Source organism: Juglans microcarpa x Juglans regia, chromosome 5D (genome assembly GCF_004785595.1).
Source record: "Juglans microcarpa x Juglans regia isolate MS1-56 chromosome 5D, Jm3101_v1.0, whole genome shotgun sequence".
Lineage (NCBI taxonomy): Eukaryota > Viridiplantae > Streptophyta > Magnoliopsida > Fagales > Juglandaceae > Juglans > Juglans microcarpa x Juglans regia.
Window position 1 is genome coordinate 8,765,124 of NC_054602.1, and position 10,311 is coordinate 8,775,434.

The following is a 10,311-nucleotide window of genomic DNA, read 5'->3' on the forward strand; positions in this document are numbered from 1 at the left end:
AACAATATATACAAAAAACAAAATATACTCACCATTCCAAAAATATAAATTTTGAACCCACTTGTTCAAAAAAATACTAACAAAAATATACAAGCCAAAAAATAAAACTGAAAGACATATACAAACTCTAAAGCAGCTTGAACTCCAAATAAAAAACTGCAAACCGAAATATACAAACTGGGAAAAAAACTGAAAGACATACATTCCAAAATATAAATTTTGAACCCAATTGCTCATAAAAAGGGCAAAAACTCTGTTGCTCATAAAATTAAAAGTTCAATATATATAATAGCTATTTTAAATTGAAAGTCTTGGTTAATTAATCATATAAACTTGGATCACATGAAGAAATTACTTTTTGCAACTTCATACTATCAGTTTTCCATAATTGTCACAAATAGATAATCTTGATGAAAAAGTAAATTCCACTAAAAAATAATAGATTTTTTTACACTTTTTAAGATGTAGTTGATTTTTTTACAAAATAACTATACGGCTTGACAATTTAAAATTGAGAAAACCTTAACACTGGTCCATCCAACCACTCCCAATTAACAATCTACCAATAGTTAAGTGACACGTATGATTCCCACCACAACTATCATGTGGATGCACAACATCAGATTCCCATTACCATTTAAGAAGAACATGTATGTGTGTGTGTTTGTGTGTGTGTGTGTGAGAGAGAGAGAGAGAGAGAGAGATTCGGGCAGCTGCTCACCGAGGAGTTGGGCGTAGCAGTGGGTCTACGTGGAGATCAATGGAGGCGTAGCTGGGGTCGACAGCGATGGGGCCCGAGAGAGTGAACAGCGATGGAGTTGACGACGACGACTGAGTTAGAGCAAAGAGAAGTATAATGTGCGTTGGAGTTGAGTTGAGCATTGTTTTGGCTTCATGGCAGTGAAATCTATGGTGTGCAGGGATCCTTTGGTGTGGTTTTCATAGGGTGCTCACTACCTTTTTTTTTTTTTTTTTTGGTATGAAAAACAGAAGATATTTGTGCATTATGGTGGTGATAGGTGCTATCGGTGGTGGTGTTAGGAGGTGCAATGGTTCAACTATGGTAGTTTAATCATGCAACAAGGTACTGAGGGACTGTGGGGTTGCTGGTTTCCCGTGGGCTGTAGGTAGCGGTGGCGCTGTGGAGGAGGAAGCTTGCGGGATTGTCGTGCATGGGAAGAAGTTGTGGCTGTACAACTTCTGAGATGGTGGGCAACACCAAGGTAGGAAACAGATGGTCGGCGTCGGACTGGTGGTGGTAGAATTGAACTTGCTATCATGCTGCAGTGCAAAGAGACAAAAGTAGAGAGGGGCAGACAGAAGTGCTATCAGCCTGGGCTATATTCCTTTTCTGTTTTGAGAGTTATACCGTGTGAATGAGACTATTGTGGGTTTGGTGAAATTTCTGACGTGACAACAGATGAAAGAGAGGTTGTTATAAGCACAATACCGGTCGGACCGCTTAGAAGCGGAATTGTTTGAAATTGGTACATATAATTTCTCGTAAAGTTTACGGCCAAATTGTGATGGAAGTGTATATTTTCATAATAAGGAAAGAAATAGCCACCCGTAAAATGCTATATAAATATATAGTTAATGTTTTCAAAGTAGGAAAGGCAAAGTTATTAATTAACGTACACATCAATAACAAATAGATGTTAATAAGATGTACAAACTTGCATGCCTCAATACTTTTTAATCGCTTGGATATTAAAACGCAATAGTTGGATATAATAATACTTTTTAATCGCTTCAATACTTTTGAATCGCTTGGATATAAAAAACTTTGTAATCGCTTGGATATAATAATCAATTGATTCCAAATTTGGACATAATAGTTGAAGACTTTCCCCTAACGACATGCATCCAATAGTTGTGAAAAAAGTTCGGTGAGACGACTACTTGGATTATAAAAACGACAGTTTATTGTCTTAATACAGTCAAAAAGCCTTGTTTAAAAATATGAAATCTCTTAAAAGATAAATATTGCTTTAAAAATAAAGAGATTTTATAAAAGTAAATTTATAAATTAATATAATTTAGTGTGGTATGTTAAATCGTAAAATTATTTTTATTGTAAAATAAATCTAATATATCACATAAAAACCATGTTAGTTCATAAATTTTCTTTTCGTGAAATTTTTTTATTACTATACAACTTCTGTTTTCTTAAAATTTAACAGGTGAACTTATGCAGTTTAATTAAAATTTTAAAATAATTATTGATTTAACAAATTAAGTGATTATTATTATTAATTATTGTCTAATTGTTAAGTCTTAAATAATTGTTAGGTGTACAGTGACTATAATTGAGCTGCGAATGATTGACTTTTCAATAGAGCTGACCTAGCTTCAATCCCAGCTGGGACAATTCCAAGCATGTATTAAAGATAAAAAGAAACACTTAACCCTAAGTACATATCATATAATCTAAGCCGTCCAGTTGGACCAGTACTCCCCACCACATCTCTTGAATATTCAATCTTCAACTAATCAACATAAAATTTCGTGTTCTTCAAATGGGAATATATATTACTGCATGCAGGAGCTCTCTCTATCGATCTCAGCCACGGTCGTAAAGTTATATATGATCTGTGCATGCTTGCAACTTGACTAATATTCAATTAATAATTCGTAATAAGAAATTCGAGTAATTATATGAAGAAACTAAGAAAATAGATGAATTGAGATTAAATTAACATTGTTTCTACTTTGGTGATTGTACAAAAGAATTAGTTGTATGAACAATCAAAGAATCAAAGAATATCTTTGCAAGAAATCGAGCTTGAACTAAAAAAGCTTGCTAGCAAATTCATCTATGGCAGTTCCGTCTAGACGATAAGAAGCTGGCTTTCTGGCAAGTTCTTTGAGCTGTGACAAGCTTCTCCCCAGTTGCAATGCCACCTTCATTTCGAACAACTCCCCATTCTCCCTTTTCTCCAAGTCTCCTTCCTCGAGTGTGGCTTCGATTGTTTCCTCCAATAGCCGGAAAAATCCACCATTGTTTCGGTACATCTCGAATATCATTCCAACTTGCCCACCGTGCTGGAAGGCATTAGCAGTGGTAGCTAATGCCCCTGCAACCATGGCTACGATTGATGCCCATGACCCATTACCAACACATGCAGAGCCAACAGCTGCAATCCCTGTGAGTAATGGACCCGAGATGGATAAGATCTTGTTAATCTTCAACACCTGGCTGCCCAGCCTTTCGTAGTCCTTACTGTCCTTTCTCTTCACCACTTCAACGATGTCCCGCATTTCCACTTCAAGTTCCTCACTCCACCCATTGTTACCTCGTTGTTTTCTTTCTTGTGATTTAGTTTTCTTTTGGAGTAATTGGTATGAAGGCCACCAAGTAGCCGGCTCAAACTTTGTAGGGAATTTGTCAAGCATTGCTCCTAGCAAGGGAAGGGGGTAGGCTCGGTCAAGGGCCAAAACCCTTTCCATCACGTCCTTCACATCTTCTTCAGTTGTTGCTCCAAGAGCAAGAATAGTTTTTATTTGGCTCTGGAGTTGTTTGAATAATCTGGTAGCATTGCGTTGTTCTTCTGCAAGTTGTGAAGGTTGAATTTTGTTCATCACAAGCAGCATCCCTGCGGCTGCAGAATACAAGAGAGTGGATGACAACTTGAGAGCCAGAAGGGGCATTCCAGCGCCACCAATCGCAGCAACACCAACCATGGTTGCGGCGGTCAGAGTAATCATGTTGATGGAGTTTAGAAAAAGGGTATTCCAGTTATCACGCTGCTTTCCAATGTTGGCGTGCATCTCGACTCTGTCAGCCACGACCTCTAAGAGGGAATAGAGCTGGATGGTGACAAAAGTAGTTGAGTTTTGTGCTTTAATATCATCGACGAATGGTGTGGTAGTAAAATTGATGTTTTGTGGAGCTGAGATCGTGTTTGTGAACCCGTCGACCCTTATATTGTTGAATTTGTCAATCAGCTTTCTGGTCGTTGAGATTTTGGGAATGGAGAAAGGGGCTTTTGGAAGCTTTGGGACATGAATAACAGCATTAATTTTCCTGGAACAACAGCATGAAGAAGAAGAAGTAGGTAATAGGCCGAGAGCTGAAGCTTGTAAGGAAGCCATAATTGACAGAGGTTGTATCGCAGGTTTTGTTTACGTAGCTAGCTGTGCCTTGGAGTTGGAGGAGCAGGAGGAAAGGTTGAGAATGCAATTATGAAGGGTGGGGAGGCGGGTCGAGTCTTATTTATACCAAGGAAGTAGAGCTGAGAAGAAGGGGTCAGGTTGTAGGGGAATCAATATTATTGACTGGTTGACTCGGCATATTGGCTGACCCGGCCATTTCCTTCTCATAAATTTCATGTTCAACATTTCGTTCCTCGCGCGTGATGTTGGGTCTCTCATGCGACGTGGTAAAATCTAGTAGCCTAATACAAATAGCATGATTTCCGTCGTTACTACGTACTAGGCTTCTGCTTCTTCACATGATGGCCGAAATTCAAAAACTTTATTACACGTCCTTCTTAATATTGTTTCGATAGTGATACTCACTTATTGATTTAGATCTTTTATTAAGCATTTAGAATTGTTCGAAAATTTACTCCGACGATGAGAAATTTATCTCTTTCACACTCTAAGTCCTAAAATTCAAATAAAAATATTAAGAAAAATATATCATCTCATTTAATCATTAATACAATTTTTTTAAATTTTCACATAAACGAAAATAAATAATTTAATATTTTCTAATCTCAAAATAAAAATAATATTAAGAAAAATAACCGATAGATTCGAGTGTACCTTTTTGGAATTAGCTGCATGTACATATATATATATATATATATATATATATATTTGTGTGTATGTGTGTGTATAATTGAAGATTTCTGAATATACATTGAAAATATTAAAAAAGTAGAGATATTGGTGTAAAAGATAATATTAAAGAGATATTGGTGTAAAAGATAATATTAAAAAATCTCAAATTTGAATTGAGACATAAAGAAAATAATGAAGAGACGAGAAATTATTAAAAGTAGTAAGATTTTAAAAAAGAGAGAGAATAAGGGGACATATTTAAAGTTATAAAAAAAAATTAAATTATATAAATCCCTTTTAGATTTTAAAATTACATAAATGTCATCTAGATTTAAAATTTACAAAAATGACATCCAAACATAGGAAATTTAATTTTCATTAAAACAATCAAAACAGAATGTAGTATGGAATTGGTAGGAACAGGTTGAAATAGACTAAAATTTAGAACGAAATGGAATGATAATGTATAATGCACCGGGTACTACACTAGAATGAAAAATCTCAGTTGTTTTGCTAAGAACGGAACAAAATTCATAACTATAGAGTGTTTTGAGGAAATTTATTATATTCTCAAGTTGATGTATACATAAAATACTACATTACTTAAATAGTAATGTTTGATTTGCATGATACGGATTTTAAAATTTATCTTTTAAATTAAGTTATACAATCTAAGCACTAGTCTACTAGGTGTGTTGTACATACCAACTTGAGAATAAAACTTTCCTTTTAAGAAATCATACAATTATAATTATATATATGGACATATGACTGCATGCAATATTCTAAACATTATAAAATCCCTTTAGATTTTTGCCTCGTTGGGAGCTGTCGTTTTTATTTCTTACATGCTTTGGCACTAATACAGTTTTTGCTTTAATGCTTCTACTGCTTGACATGGGCCTAAATTAACCTGCATGTTTTTATTATAGACACCATGCATTGATTAAAAAACTTTATTGCACTTCCTTTTTATTATTATTTTTTATAATCAAATATGATGCTCCATTGTTAATTTATATCACTTAGAGTTTTTCAAGTGCTTGGTGACCTGATGGCATATGACCCGATTTTTTAAATGAAAAATTTGGGTTCAAAACCCCCCATCTCCTTGCATATAAATATATATATATATATAAATTAGGACCCACAATATTATTTATTAAGCATTTAGTATTATTTGAAAAATTCATTCGGACAACTATAAATATTGTAGGGTTCACTTTATATAATTATCTCTCACACTGTAAACCTTATAATTCGAATTGAAATTATAAGAAGATTGAATCTCTCTCTTATAATATAGGATTAAATTGGTGATCACCATCACCATTGTTCATTTTAGAAGAGTCGGAAGGAGCCAATTACTTATATCTTTTATTATTTTTCATATCTAGCTTTCCTAATTATTGATGCATATATATTACCCAATAAATTTTTTAAAGAATGAGCCGGCCAATTGTTGGTAGTGTATTAGTGTAATTTAAAGACAATATATAATATTTCCAACATTAATTTGCTCGTTTCTTCATAAACTGTTAATTTCTTGATCTCATTGGTTTATCTTCCCTAGGTCACATGCATATATGTTGAAAGAAAGAGTAAAATCATGTATATTTTTAGTTATTTTCAATCGAATATCCGGGGCCATTAATTTCCAACCACATGTATTAAAAATAAAACAAACAGTACCTAACCCAACATATTGTGAGCTGTCCAGTCCGGACCACATGATCTCTTGAATATTCAGTATTCAACTAATCAATATGAAAAATTCTACTCATCCTCTTCACACTATACATATTTTTTTTTTCTCTTATTAAATATGTAGTGTATAAATGATGAGTAGAATAAATTAATTAGTTTAAGAAGAATAAAAAAATAAAAATAAATATGATGTGTGGAGATGATGAGTAGTAAAACTCAATCAATATAGGATATCTCACTACAAGAAATCAGATATTTTTCAGCACTCAAAATCGTCACAAATACTCCCAAAAATCGTTGCATTTGATCAATTTCGGCAATTTTTAATTCGCTGCATTTTTTACGAAATTAAAGTGTCATTTCTTACCAACTTCAGCGATACGCAAAAATTGTCACAAAAAAATACTATTTCTAGCAATTTTAGTCTATCACAAATATATTAAAAGTCGCTGAAAATGTCGTTTTCATTTACAATTAAATTGTTGAGAAAAATCAATTACGGCGATATTTATTGCTGTAAAAACTTAATAAATCGCCGCAAATGAACTATATCTTTTTTCCAACGATTATAGATTGAAATAATTTAAATGAAGATACTTTATTGAGCCTTAGGAAATGAAAAAAAAAAAGTTGAATAAAAATATTATAAAATAAAATAAAATTCTTTAAATATGATTTTTTTAATATTATTTGATTTTGAAGTTTATAAAAGTTGTATTGATTTTAGTTTTAGAATAATAATTAGATAATAATAATTAAATGAAAAAATTTAAAATTGAAAATTGTTTTGTGTGTAAGTGATGTATAAGCTTATAAAGTTATAATTTGTGCATCTTTTGCAACTCGACAACAATTCAATAAATTCTGTAATAAGAAGTTCAAGTAATTATATGAATGAAAGGCCCAGCTGGGAAAAATAAATAAAGTAATTATATATAGAATCAACTTGACTTAATTTTAGCACTGGTAGCACTGAGATGAAATTTGGAGAATAATTAACATTTTTTTACGTTAGAGATCAATGTGCAAAGAATTGGTTATATAAACAATCAAAGAATCAAAAAACAACTGTGCATGAAGCCTAGCTTGAACTAAAAAAGCTTGCTAGCGAATTCGTCTATGGCAGTTCCGTCTAGACGATAAGAAGCTGACTTTCTAGCAAATTCTCTAAGCTGTGACAAGCTTCTCCCTAATTGCGAAGCCACTTTCATTTCAAACAACTCCCCGTTCTCTCTTTTCTCCAAGTCTCCTTCCTTGAGTGTAGCTTCGATTGTTTCTTGCAATAGCTGGAAAAATCCACCGTTGTTTCGGTACATCTCGAACACCATTCCAACTTGCCCACCGTGCTGGAAGGCATTAGCAGTGGTAGCTAATACCCCTGCAACCACGGCTACGATTGCTGCCCCTGACCCATTACCAACACATGCAGAGCCAACAGCTGCAATCCCTGTGAGTAATGGACCCGAGATGGATAAGATCTTGTTAATCTTCAACACCTGGTTGCCCAGCCTTTCGTAGTCCTTACTGTCCTTTCTCTTCACCACTTCAACGATGTCCCGCATTTCCACTTCAAGTTCCTCACTCCACCCATTGTTCCCTCGTTGTTTTCTTTCTTGTGATTTAGTTTTCTTTTGGAGTACTTGGTATGAAGGCCACCAAGTAGCAGGCTCAAACTTTGCAGGGAATTTGTCAAGCATTGCTCCTAGCAAGGGAAGGGGGTAGGCTCGGTCAAGAGCCAAAACCCTTTCCATCACGTCCTTCACATCTTCTTCAGTTGTTGCCCCAAGAGCAAGCATAGTTTTTATTTGGCTCTGGAGTTGCTTGAATAATCTGGTAGCATTGCGTTGTTCTTCTGCAAGTTGTGAAGGCTGAATTTTGTTCATCGCAAGCAGCATCCCTGTGGCTGCAGAATACAAGAGAGTGGATGACAACTTAAGAGCCAGAAGGGGCATTCCGACGCCACCAATCGTAGCAACACCAGCCATGGTTGCGGCGGTGAGAGTAATCATGTTGATGGAGTTTAGAAGAAGGGTATTCCAGTTATCACGCTGCTTTCCAATGTTGGCGTGCATCTCGACTCTGTCAGCCACGACCTCTAAGAGGGAATAGAGCTGGGTGGTGGCAAAAGCAATTGAGTTTTGTGCTTTAATATCATCGACGAATGGTGTGGTAGTAAAATTGATGTTTTGTAGAACTGGGATCGTGTTTGTGAACCCGTCGACTCTTATATTGTTCAATTCTTCAATCAGTTTTCTTGTCGTTGGGATTTTGGGAACGGAGAAAGGGGCTTTTGGAAGCTTTGGGACATGAATAGCAGCATTAATTTTCCTGGAACGACAGCATGAAAAAGGAGAAGAAGAAGTAGGTAATAGGCCGAGAGCTGAAGCTTGTAAGGAAGCCATAATTGACAGAAGTTGAATCGCAGGGTTTGTTTACGTAGCTAGCTGTGCCTTGTACTTGGAAGAGCAGGAGGAAAGGTTGAGAATGCAATTATGCAGGTTGGGGAGTTGGGTTGAGTCTTATTTATACCGAGGAAGTAGAGCTGAGAAGAAGGGGTCAGGTTGTACGGGAATGAATATTATTGACTGGCTGACCGGTTGACTCGGCATATTGGCTGACCCGGCCATTCCCTTCTCATAAATTTCAAGTTCAACATTTCGTTCCTCGCGCGTGATGTTGGGTCTCTCATGCGACGTGGTAAAATCTAGTAGCCTAATACAAATGTATGTCTTATATTTTTTAACAAGTCAATATCTTCAACTCGAAAGCTTATGGCCTTTTTCACGCACCCCGTCGACTGAAAACTTATGATTTAATTTATAAAAATGTTTAATTTTAAGCTTTTCTAAAATCTAAAATTTTACTATTTTAACTATGTAAAGAATATGTTTTACACATCAACTTCATGAATATATAGAATTAATCTACGTATGGTACCTACATATCTACAACTCATTTTGAGTTGATACCATATGAATTCAACTAAAATCGCTCTATATATATATATATATATATATTGATTTTGATTTTTGTTGTTATACTAAGGCAGGGATCTAATTAAATTAACCAGCATGTCTTTAATATAGCCACCGAGCATCGATTGAAAACATTATTTCTATTATTTTTCTTGATAATTACATATGATACTCTTGATTCCTTGTATCCGATTAAATTGGTGACATCGCTATCATCATTGTTTATTTGTGGAAGAGAAGATACTAATAGTTAATTCGAAGACAATAATAGAAAATAAATTTAGTCTTCGTATGAATTTTATAAAATAAAATTTATAAGATTATATAATAAATTTATAAATTAATTTTTATATAATAATAATAATAAAAAAAATAAAAAGAAAATAAAAGAAAAAACAAAGTGTGAGTTTGACTAAATTGTCCAAACCCAAACCAAAATGGGCCGAACCGATTCAATTATAGTACCGAACCTGATTTATTAACTTACGGAATATATAGTTATATACACACAGAGGATATGCTATCGCACATACCATTCGTGAAATGCTGTCTTATTGGAGTTCGTTCAATTCAATGACTGTGGAGGGATTTTTTTTGTCGTTTCCTGTTCTCTCTCTCTGTCTCTGTCTCCGTGTGATTTTATTCTCTTGTATACAGTACTGTACATTATTATGTTTTAATCAATTTCCTCCAAAATTATTTGTTGAAATGATATAATTCTGGTATAGTTGTTCAATTTCAATCAAATCAATTGGTATAGTTGTCATTGGGATTGTTCAAAACACTCGCTAGATCAAACGGACCATCAAAACCGACTAAGTTCAATTGATTTTGGTTCAAT

At 34.4% G+C, this 10,311-nt stretch overlaps 2 protein-coding genes across 2 annotated transcripts; both read right to left on the reverse strand.

Moving 5' to 3' along the window:
• Positions 1–2,790: 2,790 nt before the first annotated feature.
• On the reverse strand, positions 2,791–4,346 carry LOC121264230 (probable F-box protein At4g22030). The gene has a single exon (XM_041167317.1). It carries the CDS (start codon positions 4,093–4,095, stop codon positions 2,791–2,793), a length of 1,305 nt encoding a protein of 434 aa, XP_041023251.1. The 5' UTR covers positions 4,096–4,346.
• A 3,185-nt stretch (positions 4,347–7,531) lies between these two features.
• LOC121264231 (probable F-box protein At4g22030) lies at positions 7,532–8,906 on the reverse strand. Its single transcript, XM_041167318.1, has one exon. It carries the CDS (start codon positions 8,895–8,897, stop codon positions 7,587–7,589), a length of 1,311 nt encoding a protein of 436 aa, XP_041023252.1. The 5' UTR covers positions 8,898–8,906; the 3' UTR covers positions 7,532–7,586.
• Between the last annotated feature and the right edge of the window lie 1,405 nt (positions 8,907–10,311).

Coding starts and splice junctions, on each gene's coding strand:
- LOC121264230 (XM_041167317.1), bottom strand. CDS start 4,095: ATGGCTTCCTTACAAGCTTCAGCTCTCGGCCTATTACCTACTTCTTCT.
- LOC121264231 (XM_041167318.1), bottom strand. CDS start 8,897: ATGGCTTCCTTACAAGCTTCAGCTCTCGGCCTATTACCTACTTCTTCT.